The sequence below is a fragment of the Misgurnus anguillicaudatus genome, unplaced genomic scaffold (assembly GCF_027580225.2).
Source record: "Misgurnus anguillicaudatus unplaced genomic scaffold, ASM2758022v2 HiC_scaffold_29, whole genome shotgun sequence".
In the NCBI taxonomy this organism is placed as follows: domain Eukaryota; kingdom Metazoa; phylum Chordata; class Actinopteri; order Cypriniformes; family Cobitidae; genus Misgurnus; species Misgurnus anguillicaudatus.
The window spans coordinates 11,969,937-11,990,874 of record NW_027395279.1 but is presented as its reverse complement, the minus strand read 5'-3'; the positions used below and the strand labels follow the sequence as shown (position 1 = coordinate 11,990,874).

At 39.8% G+C, this 20,938-nt stretch overlaps 1 protein-coding gene and 1 pseudogene across 4 annotated transcripts in view; one reads left to right on the top strand and one right to left on the bottom strand.

The window, feature by feature from the left end:
- Positions 1-20,938, top strand: part of LOC141362787 (obscurin-like) — a 537,091-nt gene that overhangs the window by 44,850 nt on the left and 471,303 nt on the right. For all 4 annotated transcript variants that reach the window (XM_073865032.1, XM_073865030.1, XM_073865031.1 and 1 more), the window contains exons 5-10: positions 4,543-4,800; positions 9,155-9,445; positions 9,630-9,914; positions 16,207-16,470; positions 17,695-17,979; positions 20,443-20,715. In XM_073865032.1, coding sequence (XP_073721133.1) covers positions 4,543-4,800; positions 9,155-9,445; positions 9,630-9,914; positions 16,207-16,470; positions 17,695-17,979; positions 20,443-20,715 — 1,656 coding nt within the window. The remainder of the gene's footprint in view (positions 1-4,542; positions 4,801-9,154; positions 9,446-9,629; positions 9,915-16,206; positions 16,471-17,694; positions 17,980-20,442; positions 20,716-20,938) is intronic.
- On the bottom strand, positions 11,016-11,134 carry LOC141362942 (5S ribosomal RNA; annotated as a pseudogene).

Below are 20,938 nucleotides of genomic sequence, written 5' to 3'. Positions count from 1 at the left end.
ATAAACATCTGCAGAGATTAGTTATATAAAAAGCTGTTTTCAGATGCCCATCCCCTTATTGTCTAGCTTCTGTTTTAACACTCTGGGATTGACTGCGGCGCGGGGGCCGCAAGCTCTTTATTTTTCATTCACTCCGCAAAGAGACTTAGATAACTGCTGATTTTGGACATACAGATATGATTTATACATCATTTTAAATGTTAAAAAGTGTCTAGTTTTTTTTCTGTCCACTCCCAATAAAAACAGAATGTTGTGCTTTTCGCAAAATTAAGAAAATAAACATGATGCGCGTTTTGTTCTCTCTCCCTCAGTGAAGTCCTTTCTCAAACGCATCAGAAAAATGAACTGTAACTTAACGAATACTTGTCACAGAAACGAAAGATAAATATCTACATAATGCTTGGAATGTCTGCTTTTAAATGATTTAAGTGAGATCGAAAACATATATTGTCATTCGGTGTAAACTGTATGAGAAGGAGGACAAGTACCATCGCTCTCTTGTTACCTGATTATCTGTAATGAGATCAGATCACCACACCCCCGCGCCATTAAGTGAACGAGCAGAAACATCCATATGCATGACTCGTGCCTCCTGTAGTCAATGGATACGCAATTCACAATCCAGTCTCTCTATTCCTTGTTGTTTAATCCGAATGCACCAAACACGACATCTAAATCCTTATTTACTTGCGTATGTGTGTCAGTATCTCCAGACGCGAGTGTTTTCTTTGTTCTTCCGTCAAACATTTCATGCAAGGGGAACACACATAAACAAACACACGAGTCAGGAAACTCGACGCGGTTTTTGGTATTCTTATAAAATATGCGATTGCAAACAATACAATCCTTATTTAGTTGCGTCTAAGCGCATATCTCCGCACAGCAAGTTTATTAAACACAGGATCACTCGCGTGTGCACACGTTTACTGCATTCATGATCAACACGTGAGGTAATGGCGGCGGCTGTAAACAAACATTGATACGTTTTTACACGCTTGTCCCTTGTTGTGTTTCTACTATAATGATTACAAAAACACAAATAATAGTCCAGACAACGATAGGCAGTTTTTATTTTGTCATTTTTACGATGGCCAAAAGAGTACTTTTACTATGATTACTATGGTTGTTAAAGGTATACTTGTGAAATTAATAGAAAATATTTATATATATATATATATATATATATAAAATTTTGTTATAAATTCCCAAGTAAACCTTATCATGGTTTTACTACAGAGAAAGTTACATGTTGAACATCCCCACAAGGCTCATTATGTGGCTCATTATGCAACTCTTTTGTTCCTCAGCTGTCAATCACTGATTATTCAGGAGCTATCCCACCTCCACGCATACAGCCTTTCCCAGGAAAAAGTGTCTTAGAAATTGTAAATCAATATATTGCTTTTTGTGAATGAGTAGGCCAAATTATTTTCACATCATTTCAAAGAAAAAACTCTAGACTACTAGATCCTGTTTTGAAAAGTCTTGGGAAAACATGTTTAGAATGGGTTTTGTGGACTTGTATCAGTGACTTAAAAATTTAGCTTTTTCAAAAACCATGCATAAACATTTTTCTCTCAAAAATACAAACATGTACATACATGTTGATAATATAATATTGTAGACCAGTTTGTGCTGAACGCAGTGTTATGAGAATTTTGCCATTTATATGTTTTTAAGCAACTGAAAAAAGCACAAATGTCAGTGCATGTCAAAACTTCCCCAGGGCCCTAAAAACCCCTTAGACCCCAGAGGGTTAAACGCGTTTCTGTAAGCGCGTATGAACTTTAAAAACACATTGCATGTGCGCAAGCTTGCGTCTCCGTGTAACGCAGCACTCATAAAAACTGTGTTGCGTGTAAAGCACAATGTATGGAATTACATTGCATGTAAACAATATGGAATCATTTTACAGCAAATCCCGCAGTGCAGCATTAACCAAAGTTGCCATGACAGATACGAAAGTGAATAACTGTGTCTTAACACTGTATGTAACAGATATCCGCCATTACGGGAGGTCACGTGTACTCGTTTGTAAATAAGCATGAAAACATGGAATCATATTACAGCACACACTTAAAAGATACAACAGTTCAGGCTTACTGAAAGTTGCCATGAAGGATATAAGTGAATAACTGTGTTTAACACTGTTACAGCATGCAACAGTGAAATCCACCATTTCGTGAGATTGCATCCGTTTGTAAACAATGCGAAAGCTTTTCAATCCGAAGCGTGCAGTCTGCTGAGGTTGCTTACTGTATGTAGGCTGAACTGCACAAGCCATGAGCAGATTAAGTTACATGATAGTAAATATAAATGGTATAAATTAACTGTTAAAGGAATAGTCTACTCATTTTCAATATTAAAATATGTTATTACCTTAACTAAGAATTGTTGATACATCCCTATATCGTCTGTGTGCTTGCACGTAAGCGCTGGAGCGCGCTGCGACGCTTCGATAGCATTTAGCTTAGCCCCATTCATTCAATGGTACCATTTAGAGATAAAGTTAGAAGTGGCCAAACACATCAACGTTTTTCCTATTTAAGACGAGTAGTTATACGAGCAAGTTTGGTGGTACAAAATAAAACGTAGCACTTTTCTAAGCGGATTTAAAAGAGGAGCTACATTTTATGGCGTAATAGCACTTTTGGGAGTACTTCGACTCGGCGCAGTAACACCCTCCCTCTCCCATAATGAGAGTGAGAAGGGGAGCGGACTTTTCAGGCGAGTTGAAGTACTCCCAAAAGTGCTATTACGCCATAAAATATAGTTCCTCTTTATATTTTATATATAAATCGCGGAGTAAACAGGAGTTTCCCCCATAGCGTCAGCTAACTGACGCAATGCTTGTTCCTGTTATTTCAGGGAACCGTGAGTAACCTAAGCGTTTGTCTTCACGTTCATTGTATTTGAGAGTTTTCATAACCAAGTCTAGTTCAGTAAGTCTAGTCCAGTAAGTCTAGTCCAGTAAGTCTAGTCCATTAAGTCTAGTTCAGTAAGTCTAGTTCCGTAAGTCTAGTTCAGTGTATTGTCTTGTTAGCTATCTGGTAATTGTTTCCTCTTTATGTCTTGTCTTTTGCCCCCACGTGGGCGGTTTTTGTTATTAATAAACCCCGTTTAAGTTCACCCGTTACCTTGCATTTGGGTCCCATTCCTTGAGAGTCATGACAGAATGATTCAGCCAGTCAGGGACCCAGCAGGTATCGGGAAACTCACCATGGACACTTATTGACAGGCTGCTTTTGGAGATCTTCCTCCTTCAGCCAAAGCAGTCTGCTCAACCTCAGCCACAGCTCCAGCAGTCTGCTCAATCTCAGCCACAGCTCCAGCAGTCTGCTCAACCTCAGCCACAGCTCCAGCAGTCTGCTCAACCTCAGCCACAGCTCCAGCAGTCTGCGCAACTTCAGCCACAGGTCCAGCAGTCAACCACAGCAGTTTGCTTCACCTCAGCCCCTGCAGTCTGCGCGGCCACCACAGCCATCTGCGCAGCCAGCATCAGCCTGGCCACAGCTCTCTGTGGCCCACAGCCCCTGCCGTCTGTGCAGCCGCCATGGCTGTCTGCCATCTGCGTGGCCTCCATTGCCACAGACGTCTGTGCGGCAACAGTGTAGACCCATGCCCAAGCCTTCCTGGACTCCAACCTTTTGAACTTTTTTCAGTGTTTGGTTTATGTTGATCACCATTGGACTTTTTGTTTTCCTAGTTTATTGTTAATCTGTTGTTATAGTCTGTGTCATAGTCTTGTCTTCTCCATTGTCTTGTGTACCCCTTTAAGGGGGGGGGGGTACTGTTATGATCCTGCCAATTTTCATAGTTATTCATAGTTGTTCATGGTCATGTGGCAGGATCGTGGCGGTACCCATGTTTTGTGTGGCAGCACATTTGCCTTTTGTTTGGGTAGTGTGCTGCTGTGTCTTTTCTCTGTCCCCGCCCCCTTGTCTCCTTGTTAATTATTAATTATTGGTTAACTCCCCTCACCTGACCCTTCCTCGTTATCTCGTTTAGTTTTCCTATTTAAGGCCCCAGTGTGTTTTGTCCTGTGCTGAATTGTTTTGTATGTTTGGTTTGTCTTCACGTCCATTGTATTTGAGAGTTTTCATAATCAAGTCTAGTCCAGTAAGTCTAGTTCAGTAAGTCTAGTTCAGTGTATTGTCTTGTTAGCTATCTGGTAATTGTTTCCTGTTTATGTCTTGTATTTTGCCCCCACGTGGGCGGTTTTTGTTATTAATAAACCCTGTTTAAGTTCACCCGTTACCTTGCATTTGGGTCCCATTCCTTGAGAGTCATGACAGTTTGTAATAAATGAGCGAATCAGTCTTCTGAATGGAATGAAAGCAATGCAAACAATCTTATAAATGTTAATCATGCTTTGACCCCTGGTAAATCATGAGTAGTGTGACATTTTAAACAGATAACCCAGGGTTACATTTATAAGTGTTTATAATGACATGTAGTTAACTTTTTCAAGTGCAAAAAGCAGTATGTCAGTAGTCCTGTTGTATGAGTGTTCATGTCAATCTAGTTTTCTTCTTTCCTCAGCTTTACCCAAAGCTACAGTGAAAGTACCAGACAGCCCTGTGTTCACTGGAGAGACAGTCACTCTGAAGTGTGAGATAGGTCACTACAGTAACTGGAGATATGTGTGGTATAAAGGCAGAACTGGGACTTCAGTGTTTGAGGGAAACAGCTACACCATCAGGTCACCATCAGATCAGGATGAGTTCTGGTGTAGAGGAAAGAGAGATGGACGACCCTCATCCTCACAGGACAGTAATCATGTGACTCTCTCTGTTAAAGGTCAGTAATAAATGTGATTGATTTATTTTTTGACGAAACATTTGACATTTATTTGTTCAAAATCTACTACCAGTTTTTATTTGACAAAAAATATTTTCTAATGCAAAGAACCAGTGGTTTCCTTTCCTAATTTTTTTATGGGTTAAAAGAAAGAATTTAAATCAAGGTTAGTAGTTAACAATTGCCAATGTTTTTTTAATAGATTAAATAAGTTTAGATATGGGTGAATATGTTGTGATGAAAGTAAACAATATTTGTTACATTTTTGGTTTGTGTCTAAGTAAATTTGAAACATGTTTTTTTATGCTTTTTCAATCCATGTTGACGAATAACCCCCTTCCAGAAATCGTTTTATTATTGCAGACTAAAATCCTATCCGAAATTGATCAGCAGCCATGAATCACATGGAGTGTCGTCAACTCCCTCTTTGGCTGATTGGCTAGAGTAGGAGCTGTCAATCTAAAACTAGTGGACCACTGGTGAATCTAAATCCCAACCTGATTTACATAAAACTCTCAACTGCAATTTTTGGAAGTAGGAACAAGAGGAAAAACAGCATAAGCATACAAAAAAAATGAAAATATGTGACCCGTCACGGAAAGTAGGAACACAAGTCGGCAGCACAAGTTCCGAGAAAATGAGAAACAAAGTTTTTTTCCCCAAAATTTTTCGTTTTATTGCAGAATCTGTTATCTGAGATCACGAAGAAGCCTCTCCATGTTTGAGATAGCAGTTTTTGTATATTTAAAAGCGTACATTTTGCGGTTAAAATAGGCTTCATTTTCCAGAGATTCTAGCATGCAGCCCCCCGCATGCTAGAAGCCCCCCATTGTCTGTGTGTATATTTACATACTGTATAAGCTTGTGTTTTCGCCTCCGCACCCAAAGGGAACAGCGTGACTACTAAATAAGGATAGCTCGCCCAAAAAATGAAAATAATGTAATTAATGACTTACCCTTATGTCGTTCTAAACTCGGAAGACCTCCATTCATCTTCGGAACACAGTTTAAGATGTTTTATCGTTAGATTTAGTCCGAGAGCTTTCTATCTCCTTCATTGAAAATCTATGTATGGTTTCCATGTCCAGAAAGGTAATAAAAACATAATTAAAGTAGTCCATGTGACATCGGTGGGTCAGTAGGATTGTGTTGAAGCATCGAAAATACAGTTTGGTCCAAAAATAGCAGAATTACGACTTTATTCAGCATTGTCTTCTCTTCTGGCTAGAGCGTGAAGTCACGTGACTGTAGTGACGCGGCTGCCCTGTTCCTCAGACATGTTTGCTAAGTTTTTTTTCAAGTTTATAGCGTGCACGGGTGTGCCTCATAAGCCTTGAAAAGTGAAGCCTCTGGCTCTTTGATCGCCCCCTGGTGGCTGGCTGCAGTACAAGTCATAACCCCGCCCTCTCCATTCAAATGAATAAGACTTTGCTCTAAATAAAAAAAATATTTACACTTCCAATAAAAGTTTTCGAAAGATGGTTTTGGTCCTTTCAAGTAGTTGTTATCACGCTGATATATGTTCAAGTGTTAATTTTTGTGATAAGTTTCATTTTAGCTTGTAATTTGATGCTATAGAAACGGGACGTGTCGTTATGATTGGAGTAGTTGAATTGGCCGCGCGAGCGTTTGGGCGGAAGTTTGATACCGCGGCTCCGCCTCTGGCTTCACGGACGATTCCTTCTGCGCATGCCTCGGCTCCAAACTGACGTTTTTACGTAACATGGCGGCGACCGTGGTCGGACATTTTTGGCTTCAATTCATTACAATGGTGGGAGGCGACGTCGCGTCGTCCATATTTTTTTACAATCTATGAGCGTGCGTCTCCCCAGACTGTAAAGCTCGGGCGCACAGAACAAAAGAAAAATAAAAGAAGCTGGGGCGGAACAAATAACAGTCAGCCGCATCGTACGTCAGCCGCGTCACTGACTTTATGCGGCGTCGCAGTCGGATGATGTCAAAGTACCGCGAGAGCTCTTCAAGAAATCTTACGGAGTAGTTTAATTTCAACTCGCTCTCGCGGTACTTTGTCGTCATCTCTTTGTCAGTTCTTGCAGCGCAGCATGAGTCCAAACACAAAGAAGTTACACAGAGATTGTTGAATTCGTAATATAATTGGCTACATGTTTTGTCTATCAATATTTTCCATGAAGTCATTGGCTGATGGAGGAACGAGCGAGCGATTGGTAACATCTCTAAAGGACGTCACGTTTTCGATGGCGCTGTTTGGATGATCTATTTTACTACCTTCCTATTTTAAATACAAACTTTGAAGGCGGTTCATGTGTTTAACGGAGTGTAATCATATACCCTTACATGTTACGATGTAAATAGTCCTCAGATTGTATATTATATTGTATTACCAGACATTCATGCGAAATCTGATGTAAACAATAGACTATAACGTTAAATCTATATTTCACGGATTATACGCATTTGTGGACAAAATGGTCATTGGATAATCTGAAACTGAATCTGAATCTGACTGAATTCGACTTGTGATCAACACAAAGGTAAAAAGTCATGTTTATTTTTGCATGTTGTCATTTGGACTTCTGTCATAAAATACTACATATGATGCTAGAACATTTGTATCTCAAAATGGCTTTACAGGGGGTATGGCTTAGCTAAATGAGATGTAAATGAGCCCTATTGTCTCCCCCAGTTGGAAAGAAGAGTCCCTTTCGTCTCAATTTTCTTGGTTTGAGTATTTCTGAGTTCCTATATTCAAATGGCCACAACTTCTCCACATCTTATCAGATTTCCATGTGTTACACATCGTTGGAAAGCTTAGAAACTGCACTTTCAGAATCTGTGAATAACTCAAAATGGCCCAGATCCGACTTGTGTCCCTACTTTCCGTGACTGGTCACATATGAGAAGAAAATATCAGAGAGAAGAAACTTTATAAAGTAATATAAAGGAGAAAAACATGATTTTGTATGCGATTTGGAAAACTTTGCATTTGTCTTTCGGTTTTGTGCAATATAATAAAAAAATCTGTATTTGGCACTTATTATTTTTTCATTCACACTTAATAGTATTTGATCTGTGATCATGAGGCAGAATATATAGCCCAAAGAACGGAGCACAACCTACTGTAACACCTTTGGTTTTGCCTCGATCTTTCAAAATATTCAAGTTGGATTAATATTACTTTTACACACAACTCTGCTGCAAATGAACAATTAAAGTTTGTTTGTTGAACCCACCATTCTCATACAATGACATTGACTGAAGTCCAAATGTTATAACTTACCCCAAGTGGGGTTCATGGTAAAAAAATATATATTTGAACACAAATAATTCACTACTATTCTATCTATATACTAGAGGTTGTTACTCTTTCTAAATATAATAGATAGATTTACACACATCCATTCATTCATTATTCTTCATCTAACATCCTCATATTATACATCAACACGTGAAGAAATATTTTTGAAAGGGCCGCAAAATCATAAATGTCAATTAATTCTGCTGATTTACAGGTATTTAGATTTACATTGTTTTCATTGCATTATCATTGTATACCGGTGTGTTACTGTAACAAATTCAAGCTAACAGTTGCTAGGAGTTGTTGACATGTTTCAAAATGATTTTAGGTGATTAAAATATTATAAGGTTGGATTTGGTGACTTAGAAAACCCAGAAATCTATAAAAATAGGATAAAGAAATTGATCATGCCTCTTTGTCCAGTATTTTTAGGAAAACATATCAAAACTTTTCACAAATTCACAAGTGATCGTTTTCTGACAGTGAAAGAAAAAGATCAAAAGCACAGATTGTTTGGCTTTGTATAACTGTGTAAAATAGCTGTGTTACAATTAACCCCGTGTGAGTTTGTGACCTGCTCACCCCTGCATGTGATAGGTCCAGTTCCACATTAAATTTAAAATTGTCCACATATTTATTTAAAATAGGTTTAAATCACCAAAAAAATACAGAATATATTGTTAATATATCTGTACCATTTCATGTGTGAATGGAAAGGGTTAACTGTATTTTACATTTGTTTCTTGCATGTTTGAATATCTGAAAAAAAATTCATTGGATTGTAACAATGTTTATTTAAATAATATTTTTTACTTGCAAGTTTAAATCACGTGCAGGAATTTTTCATGTTTCATTGTTATTTTTGATGTTGGGTTTTGCCATTATCCTACGCACCTATTTATGCCGATGCAAGTGCGCTGGATTATTTGATCATTGACTTCTGAAATATATATTATTCTTCAGAAATGTCAACAATAAATGGCATCGTTTTATGACAATTAAAATTTTCTTGAAAATTCAGGTTTTTGATTTACAGATCTGTGATGAGATTTTAACTTAATTTTCTTCTTTCCTCAGCTTTACCCAGAGCTACAGTGAGAGTAACTGCAGATGGTCCTTTGTTCACTGGAGAGACAGTCACTCTGAAGTGTGAGATAGAGAATCAGCACAGATCATTAAACTGGAGATATAGGTGGTATAAAGGCAGAACTGAAGTGTTAAACTCTGGGCGTTACACTGTAAACAGAGACTCTCTCACTATCAATAAAGTTACTGAATCTGATCAGGAAGAGATCAGCTGTAGTGCAGACATACACGGACGAACACAAACTTTACTATCAAGCTCTTCTGTTTATCTAAATGTGAAGGGTGAGTTCAACATCAGTGTCTTTAAAATAGTCATCTCACATGTGTGTTAATTGTCAGAAACATTATGTAAATGTTTTAAAAGGACCAGAAATATATTGTTTTATTTAATTGATCATTCAGATCTGTGATCTTTTAAAAGTCTGTGGTGTGTGTTTTTAAACCAATATTTTCCTTCTTTCCTCAGCTTTACCCAGAGTTAGAGTGAGAGTAACACCAGACAGTCCTGTGTTCACTGAAGAGACAGTCACTCTGAAGTGTGAGATAGAGGATCAGTACAGATCATTAAACTGGAGATATCTGTGGTATAAAGGCAGAACTGTAGTGTTAAACTCTGGGCGTTACACTGTAAACAGAGACTCTCTCACTATCACTGGAGTTACTGAATCTGATCAGGATGAGTTCAGCTGTAGTGCAGAGATACACGGACGACTAAAGACTTCAAACTTTGCTGTTCATCTCACTGTGAATGGTGAGTTCAGTTTTGCTGTAAAATGATGAAGTTAACACAAAATAATCCAATGTATTAATTACCAGATACCTTAGGGCTTTTAACAATGTGCTTAACCCCATTATCTTCATTATAGTCAGATTTCAACCCAGTGGTGGCGTTTCACGAAATACGGCAAAATTTCTCAAATAACAAATCTATATGTGTACATACTCCACGAACCTGTGCAAAATCATACTAAGATTGCAAGGAGGTACACTTACAGATAACAATATGGAAGCAATACAAATAAAAAAAACAAAAATAGCTGAAACTGAAAATCATGGTTGTTTAAAAATGCTTTTAAAATGTTTGTAATTCTTAACTAAGTGCAACTCCAGCAACAGATAAACTAAAACAAGATAATATCAAAACAAAACATACCCTCCCTTCACAAATCTTGTCATGACAACCACCAATAAACACTTATAAAAACACAATAAAGACTTCTAAATGATGTGATAGAGCACACGTAGTTAACCAACTAAGACTACAAGTCATGTCGTGACCAATGAATTTGGAATCCCTACCAAAACGCCACTGCAGCTGCGTCCTTCGGGATTGATGGATGTGAACAAATCGTTTGGACGAATGCATGGAAATATGCTTTTGGGCATCAACATTTTGAACGGCATCTTGTAAAGTGCACGGTTCAGTGTACGCAGGTCCAAAATTGGTCGCAACCCGCCTTTTTTCTTGGGTACAATGAAGTAAGGGTTGTAAAACCCTGACCTCATCTCGGCTGGAGGAACCGGCTCGATTGGGTCCTTCACCAATAGGACATTGATTTCTGCACAAAGTATGTGCACATCGAAAGTTTTCACAGTAGTGAAACGAATGCCTGAGAATTTTGGGGGGTGCCGGAAGAATTGAATCGCATAGCCGAGACGGTGCATGCGTAAAAACAATGCAACGGGCTGGGAAGCTTTTTCCACCCCCCGAGATACCATGCGAGAGGAACTAAAGGCACGACTGCTGTACCTGTGCCGGGAGGGGCAGAGGTGATCACTGGTGTGTGAGTTTCGGCCGCACCAACTGTGTTGTTTGATGTAACACTAACCTGAGCCCGCTAAAATAATTAAATGCTTACAGCACCTGGTATTCCCAGGCGGTCTTCCATCCAAGTACTAACCAGACCCGACCCTGCTTGGCTTCTGAGATCAGACGAGAGCGGGCGTGCTCAGGGTGGTGTGGCCGTAAACGAGCGCTGACTCGATTCGAGAGCCCCACGATGCACCTGGTGATGAGGGAGAAAGAGAAGGATGCTGGGTTATGAGCCCGTGTGATGAACAGAACAGCTGCATCCTGCGGCTACAGGATGCCCTCGGTGAGTCTGCTTCTGGGCTGCGGAGAATTGCTGGGCAAACGACCGTCGCTGGACATGCCGGCCTGGAAAACCGGAGCATTAAGGAGCTGGGATTAGTCGGCATCCCTCATGTCCACCAGGCACAGCCAGAGGTGCTGTTCCTGGCCAAAGGAATGCTTACAGGCCTGAGGGCAGAGTAGGCTGGTCCCGGCAGGAGGAAGCGACACCGGGTGGACACAGCAGCATCGCGATCAGGCGCTTCACTGATGGGATACCGACACAACTCCACCCATGAAAGGATCTGGATCGGCCTCCGATGGTGACAAACCCCCCCCCCCTCCAAATGCTACGGTGGACATGACATCTGAGGAAGGCATGACAGAGGGCGAGGACACCGTAGAACATGGGCCGCTCATCTCCATCAGTACCTCCGCTGACAACGGATCAGGGCGCTGAGAGACGAACCAGCGGATCGATTCAGCACAGTTATATGGAGGTCTCACTTCGCAAGCTTAGTTAACTGCACCCTTGGCAGTACTAGGCTTGGAAGCCTGCTGCCGCCCCCGGAGAAATGACAACTGCCTCCGCAAATCCTTTATGGCCATGCCCTCACAGATGGAGCATAAGCCATCACGAAACGCTGCTTCAGCGTGCTGGACCCCCAGACACGACACACAGCAATCATGACCATCCCGGGGACCCATGTACGCACCACATCCAAAAACGCAGCACTACTGGAATGACATCTTGAAAAAGAGGCACCCAACAAGACACAAAGCTCGAACATGCACTCTTTTAGTTGATGAAACTCGCAGGGGAGCATTATGCAGATACCTGCATGCCAAGTTCATTGGCATTTTGTTAGTTTCTCAAAGTGGATAAGTCCCCGGGGAGCGGTTCCCCAATTCGTCATGACGTCGTAGTGACCGACTGAAGGGGAACCCCAAATGACCCTTTACTCAAACCCTAACCATTTTTACCACTCAAATTAGTGTGAAATAATAGTTTTAGATTATTTTTTAAAAGCCCCTAACTAAAATAAATATTATTAAAGATAATAACTAAAGATTCTTACCATCAACAAGGTGAAAATAATCCACACGCAGACAATCGTCTGTCCATTCCTCCAGAAAACGGTGTGAGGCGCACTTGAGAGTTGACATTTATTTCAGACAGAAATCTTTTGGATTTGCTTTTTGCAAAATCAGGAAAAATTATGGACAGTATCGCGTTGTGACAGCACAGTATGTAGTATTTTAATTTTAATAAAAAACAGGGGGCACCCCTTATTTATATTTTTTGGGCTTTATAGGGAGTCCCTCAATGCTTATAAGAGGTCCAGAGGTCAATTTGAACACTGGTCCTGCTGTTAAAGACTGACAATAGCCTGAGCCAATTATCTCCGAGTCTTCCTTCACAACAAGGACAGATTAGATAATCTGTAACTGTTTGTGTGTCTTAATAATTACAAATACACAAGAACATGTCTAGCTTGATAAAATCATGCTCAGTATTTCACACTTTTAGATTTATTAAAGCTTAATGCATTTTTGTAAAATGTCTATTTCATTGTCTTATAGCACATCTTCACCACATTCTCGTGTATTTATATAATACAAAGAAATGGTCACAAAAGAATAAGTGAACGAATCTAAATGAATCATTTTGGTGAACGAACTAAAAAATAAACAATTCACTTAGATGATTAAAAATTCCCACCATAAGTGATTACCCCTTCAGAACGAATCTTATATTGACATCATTCAATCAGGAAGTTCGCTGTAAGCTTTGAAAGGGGAATTCTGTTAAAGAAAATGTATTGCTTGGCAGTGAACTTTGAGCTTTATCATTTTGCAGGTATTATTTATGCTCTAACAGCAACATTACACACTAACTAAAGTTAGAAAAGTGGGATCAGTAAAAACAGAACCTTTAAAATATTAACTCAGACTTTAATGTACATTGTGAAACAGCAGAGGTTTTTGACCCCTTGTAAAGTATGACCAATGTGAAATGTTAAAGGCGGAGTGCACAATGTTTAAAAAATGCTTTGGAAAAGGGAGTCAGGCCGATTACCAAAACACTTGTAGCCAATCAGCAGTAAGGGGCGTGTCTACTAACCAACATCCTTGCCAGGTTTCCATATGTGTGGGGTGGGTCTGTCACCGGGTGACTATGATGGGGCGGAACCGAAAGTGGCGGAGAAAGGTTCCGCCTGAAGATGGTTTCCGCCCGGGCCCGATTTTTAACCGCACATTTTACTTCCTGGTCTCCCTGGCAACACAGATCACGGGCAGATGAGCCACAGGTGTTACAGATTAAGCTGGCAACTCGTGATTGGAGGAGAGAAGAGAGACAAGACCCATAAAAGGTCTAAGGAAAGCACAAACGAGGAGAGTTGTTTTGGGCACGAGCTCCATTGCTGCTTAGGGCAGAAAAATTCACACGCTCCGTCCTTGGAGGAGCCGGAGGGCGCCGTTGATCCACGGAGTGCTTATAGCAAGAGGAAAGAGTGCGGCAGCCAAGAGAGGCGAAAAGGACGGAGCTGTGATATTTAAAGGAGCACTGCACCACGAGGACGCTTTTGTGTGCTTAGTGTTTCGCAGTGGATGTTGGAGTAAGAGAAAACCCTGTGGGTAGAAGAAACATCGGTATACGTGACACATTTAGAGAAACCAAGGAAGAAGGAAACGAAACAGTTTTGCAAAACATTAATCAAGAGGACCGCTGTGAGTATTAGCTTCTGGATTTAAATGAAGTGTAACAACTAACCTGTGCATTTACTGAACACCTCCAGGAAGAGGAGGGCGGCCCTACCCCTGATCCAGCGCGGTAGGTGAGCCGCAGGAATAGTTGGACTCAGCAGCCACAGCAGCTGAACTAAACATCCCGGCCGTATTGTCATCGCCCCCATCCGACCTCAGCGAAGTGGAGGACTTCGGGTCTCTTGTGTACACCTGTAGTGTGGTGGGTGAGTCCATGTAATTTGAAAACCTTTCACGTTGAAGTGGTGCTGTGTATTTGCTGTGGGTTGCTGTGCAAGTGCTGTGTGTCTTGTTAGACATACCCCGCATCATCCCTTTTACTGAGGAAGAGACGGAGAGGCTGACGGTCGCGAGTAACATCATCTATTATACGCTGTGTGCGGTTTGAGTATGAAGTGACGGTGTGGGCCTCTGGAAGCCGCCCCCGTCTGTGTGTCGACAGTTTTCGGAGTGTGGCGGTGAAGACTTGAAAGCTGGCAGTGTGTGTGTGAGTAAAACTACGGGCCTGTGTATTGCTACCTTAACTGTGTGTTCTCCCTTGTGGCAGAGTGAGAGGCGAAGGAGTCCCGCCGCCCCGTGGTCTCTACAAAAGGGCGCCCCTCTCCGGTATTCGATCGCCCTACGGGCATTGAGGATAGGGCAGCGCTCGGCCCGGTGAGACGGTGTGACAGTTCGCCCCCTGCTGACCAGCGAACTCGCCGAGAGGGTTGGTCCCCGGCGCCTTCTGTGCAGGCCAGCCGTCTTAAGCCCGCCCCCGTGCGTGTCGATCAGAACGCCGTATAGCGAGCTGAGGAAAAGCTGTACTTACCCGTGTTGTTGTGTCCAAGCTGCCTGTGGAGAAAGAGAGAACGAGAGTGAACGTCAGGAGAACGAACTGCGGACAGTCATACATACCCAGAGCTGTAAACAGCAGAGAGGTGAGAAGTATCCAAGTTGAACCAACCGTGTTGTTGTGTCCAAGCTGCCTGTGGAGAAGGAGAGAACGAGAGTGAACGTCAGGAGAACGAACTGCGGACAGTCATACATACCCAGAGCTGTAAACAGCAGAGAGTTGAGAAGTATCCAAGTTGAACCAACCGTGTTGTTGTGTCCAAGCTGCCTGTGGAGAAAGAGAGAACGAGAGTGAACGTCAGGAGAACGACTGCGGACAGTCATACATACCCAGAGCTGTAAACAGCAGAGAGGTGAGAAGTATCCAAGTTAAACTAACCGTGTTGTTGTGTCCAAGCTGCCTGTGGAGAAAGAGAGAACGAGAGTGAACGTCAGGAGAACGAACTGCGGACAGTCATACATACCCAGAGCTGTAAACAGCAGAGAGGTGAGAAGCATCCAAGTTGAACTAACCGGGTTGTTGTGTCCAAGCTGCCTGTGGAGAAAGAGAGAACAGGAGTGAACGTCAGGAGAGTGAACTGTGGAAAACCACACTTACCGAGAGCTGTAAGCAGCAGACAGGTGAGGACGACCCAAGTCCAGATTAAACGTGTCTTTGTGTCCCAGTCGCTGCCTGTGGAAAGAGGAAGAAAGGAGAGTGAGCAGTGAAGCATCTGACCAGCGTGATACAGGTTCAACGGGCGAAGAGAGAGATAAACCCCTAAATCACACTATTTTGTCTTTGCCTCCAGGAAAGAAGAGGAGGGCGCCACGGATAGCGGAGTTTGGCAGGAGCCTGTGTTCCCCGTCTTCCCCCCCCCATACCTTTGGTCACCAGTCCCCCTGGAACCCCCGTTGCCCTCTTCCCTTTCTTGCCACCTTCCTGTGCCGTGGTCTGCCTGGAAGGCAGAGAGGAAGCTTAGTTTTAATTGCCCTTTCCCATTCCCCAAGTTATTTTAAATATTTAAATAAAGTTTGTTTTAATACTTACCTGTTCTCGTGTTGTCTGGTCATTGGGTTGGCTTTGGGGACCTCCTCGAGGTGGAAGTTGAGAAGGGGCGTGGCTTTAGCCATTAACAGCCAGCCCCTAGCCGTGACAGGTCTATCAAAAGAAGGTCCAAATTCTATTGGGGTAGGGGTGTGTATGTTTAGGTGATTTCAAATATCAACATTGGCTTTCAAACATTGTGCACTCCGCCTTTAAACAGATAACCCAGGGTTACATTTACCAGTGTTTATAATGACATGGAGTTAACTATTTCAAGTGCGAAAGCCTTGTCAGTAGTCATGTTGTATTAGTGTTAGTTTCAATCTCATTTTCTTCTCTCCTCAGCTTTACCCAGAGCTACAGTGAGAGTAACACCAGACAGATCTGTGTTTACTGGAGAGAAAGTCACTCTGAAGTGTGAGATAGAGGATCAGTACAGTGACTGGAGATATAAGTGGTATAAAGGTAGAACTGAAACTTCAGTGTCTGAGGGAAACATCTACACCATCAGATCACCATCAGATCAGGATGAGTTCTGGTGTAGAGGAGAAAGAGTTGGACGACCCTCATCCTCACAGTACAGTGATCATGTGACTCTCTCTGTTAAAGGTCAGTAATGAATGTGATTTATTCATTTTTTAGGAAACAATTGTCATTTATTTGTCAAGAATCTACTGCCAGTTTAAGTCACTTTATTTGATTTTCTATGTGATTTAAATAACTTTGCATTCATCTTCCAGCTTTGTGCAATATAATTTTAAAATGTTTTAGTAGTTCATGCTTTAATTTTTTCATTCACACGTATTTTTGATCTGTGACTACAATATATTAGATGGATTATTTAGCCCATAGAGCGGGGCACAACTTATAGTAACTACTTTTGGTTTTGGCTCAATCTTTCAAGAAAATATTTGATTTAGATTAATTATACTTTTACACAAGCATCACAAACATCTCTGCTACAAATGAACACTTAAAGTTTGTTTGTTGAGCCCACCGTTCTCATACAATGACAGTGATTGAAGTACAAATGTTATACCCCAAGTGGGGTTCATTGTAAAAAATTATATTTGAACACAAATAATTCACTACTATTCCATCTATATACTAGAGGTTGTTACTGTATCTACATCTGTCTATAATAGATAGATTTACACACATCCATTAATACATTATTCTTCATCTAACACCATTGTATTATACATCAACACATGGAGAGATATTTTTGAAAGGGCCGCAAAATTAAGAAATGTCAATTATTTCTGCTGAAATAGTATTTACAGTTATCATTTTGATTTACATTGTTTTCATTGCATTATAATTGTATAACATAGTGTTACTGTATCAAACCCTGCTGTAAAACCCCTAAAAAAATGTATTCAAGCTAACAGTTACTGTACTGGGAGTTGTTGACGTGTTTCAAAATGGCTTTAGGTAAGCCATTTAAATTAGTGATCTAAAATATTAATCCATAAAGTTGGATTTGGTTGAAATTTATCACGATTCCAAAAACACTTTTTGTCCGGTATTTTTATGAAAACACATCAAAACTTTTGAAAGTTCAGTGAAAGAAAAAGATCAAAAGCGCAGATTGTTTGGCTTTGTATAACTGTGTAAAATAGCTGTGTTACAAGTGTGTTGGATTATTTGTACATTGACTTAAAAAAAACTCTTTTTTATTTAAATTAAAACATTTCTTTCTATATTATCCTTCAGATATGTCAACAACAAATGGCATCATTTTATAAAAAAAAAAAATATTGAAAATTCAGGTTTCGTATTTAACACAACAGATCTGTGAGGAGATTTTAACTTCATTTTCTTCTTCCTCAGCTATACCCAGAGCTACAGTGAGAGTAACACCAAAAAGTCCTTTGATCATTGGAGAGACAGTCACTCTGAAGTGTGAGATAGAGGATCAGTACAGTAACTGGACATATCTGTGGAGTAAAAACACAACTGAAGTGTTAAACTTTGAGAATTACACTGTAAACAGAGACTCTCTCACTATCACTGGCGTTACTCAATCTGATCAGGATGAGTTCAGGTGTAGAGCAGAGATACATGGACGGCCAAAAACTTCACTATCAAGCTCATCTGTTCATCTCACTGTTAAAGGTAAGTGTTAATGTTGTTGTAAAATAGAGAAATAATGACAGAAACATCTCATGTTAAATATCAGAGATACATTAGGGCTTAACCCCAGGTTATGTTTGTTTTAAAGTCCAGAAAGATGATTGTTTCACACTTGTGGTTTAAACGCAGGGTTCTCACATTAATTTACGTAATGCAGAATGAACCCCACCTTTCAATGCCGAAGGTGTGCAGTGTTTTTTGTCTTTTATCCTTGTGGAAGTCCCATGCATGTTCTGTGGCCATTGTTTGTTTCTGCATGCCATGTTGTTTCTGTGTTTATTTAGGGCCCGAGCACCAAGGTTAATCGATTAAAAAAAGAATCGATTGCTGCAGCCCTAGATTATGGTCCGAGAGCAGAGTGCCAGATACGTTAACATCAGAGATGGCAAAACCATATGAGATTACTAAGTCTAGTATGTGGCCATGAATATGTGTGGGAGTTTTCACCCATTGCACTAGATTAAAAGTGTCCATAAGGTTGAGAAAATCCCACACTAAAGGCTTAGAGTTGCAGCAAACATGTATATTGAAGTCACCAACAAGAAAAAAACGTTCATATTTAGTGGAGATTTTACACAGGAACTCCGTGAATTCATGACTAAAATCCTTATTTGAGTGAGGAGGGCGGTAGATCACTGCTTATAAAACCATTCCATTGCAGTCAAGCTGTATCAGCAAAACTGTTGTACATCGCAGAAGAAATAGAGCTTTTTTTAAATGACCGCTAAACCACCTCCGCGCCCTGAAACAAGGGGTGAATAAAAAAATGTACAATGTATCACATTGACCCAATCCAAAACTTTCACATAAATGAAACATATTTTCTTGAATATGTAATTTTTTAAATAAATACAATTATTTTTCAAAAATATATTGTTTATTTGAGAACAATAAAATGGTTTTAACAAATACATTTTAAATTACAATAATAGATATGTTTAAACAGTATATTAATATAACAGAAATAAGGCCAGCTATAGTTTGTTCAAAGTTAAATGAACATTAAACATTAACAAGTCTTTATCTTTACAGAATAAAACTATAAAATAACAGCCTTATGCAAAGCATTCTGAAAACCAGAAATCCTCATCAACCTTTTCTTAATGTTTGATATTACTTGCAATAATCATCAAGTCTTTAACAGTATAATACTTAGTCGGTAGAGATACCCTCTCTTCTGTTACACATTAATTTCATTATTTTAATGAATAACCCATTAAGCCAAATTGATATGAAAGGAAATCCTTGAAATTGTTCTTTAAAAATTAAAATCTAGTTTCAGTAGATCTCTCTACCCATCAGGAAATGAACTAAATCTGTTCTCAAATATCAACTCTGTTGTGAACTAATAATTCAGTTTAACCACACTGTAACAAATGCAGTATTTATTTCAAATCAACCCATATTTTTATGTTACTTTAACTTATGAAATATTGTTAAACAATTGCAACTTGTTTTTCTAAGCTGTCAACACTATAAAAAAATCTGTAGAAATGACAGTAGCTGCCAATAACTTACTGTAGATTTTACATTTATGTTATTTACTGGCAACAGTTTGTTTAAAGTTAAATGAACATGAAACAGGTTCAGTCTTTATCTTTTACAGTAAGTTACTGGCAACCAGCTGCATTATTACAGGAAAAATTATTCAGTGAACTTATCACAGGTATGGGCTTAAAGTAGTGTTTTAACTGACTTGAGTTGTTTTAACTTCATGATTCAACTTCATGATGCATTTTTTTTTTTTTTTGCATCAAGGCATATGCAGAGATAAAGGGAAAACAGCAGGCAGGAGACAAAGTGATTTAAATATAATAAAGAAGATGGTTTATTGAATAATCTTTGTTGCTTCAGTGCTTAGTTAGCTTTGTTGATAGTTGGACTAATTCTGTCTAACTTAATCTAACAGATCAACCAGGTGTTATATAGCAAACACAAACAGTGAACGTTTACGGTTTCAGCAAACTGTGCTGTGATTGGATGTTGACATCAGAGGTGGTTCACTATTTCTTCACTTTGTGAAATTAATTTACAGTACATACTGTAGTAATAAATTGCGTCATGACCATTATTTTCTAAAACACTGAACAAGTGGTAATCACAATTACAGAGGTTAAAACCTTAAAGGAACAGTATGTAGGATTGTGACCAAAACTGGTATTGCAATCACAAAACGTGGCTAAAACTGGTACTGCAATCACACAACTGGTGGCCAATAGACAAAATGACAACATAAACATCAGTTGAGGGCTGCAACTCCACTTTTTAAATGACAATATCCTGACCAGACCACTGTTGTCAGTGATATAAGTATTTGAAATGAGGGCCATTTTATGATTAATTGATATACATTTCTTACATTCTGTTCCTTTAACGTAAATTAGCAAATATGTTTTGCAGTTAAGTAATTACATTTATATGTGTGAATTGTTTGTCATTGTACAGAAAGACCAACACCTCAAGTGTTTGTTTGGCCTGATGATCTTGTATTCAGAGGAGAAACTGCCAATCTCAGATGTGTCATCAATAGAGGAGTCGTCAGCAGCTGGCAGTACAGCTGGAATAAAGATTCATCACTTTATCACATCAGTGACCTTCAGAATTACACAATCAGATCTGTTACTGAGTCTGACGCAGGTAAATACACCTGTAAAGGAAATGAGACCAATGGATCACAATACTCAGACATTAGTGATGCAGTTACACTGACAGTATCAGGTGAGTCTGTTTATCTGTTTTCATCATCATACACAATATAAAGTCATATTGAACTCTCAATGACAACCTGTAGTTTACCAGGTTATTTCATAGAGAGATCGGGTCACAAACACAAATACATTTTAATTATAAAATAAGACGCATATACTGTAAAAACAGCAGATATTTTAAGACAAAAACTGTGTGATTGTTTTTAATATTTCTAAGATATTTATAACTTTTT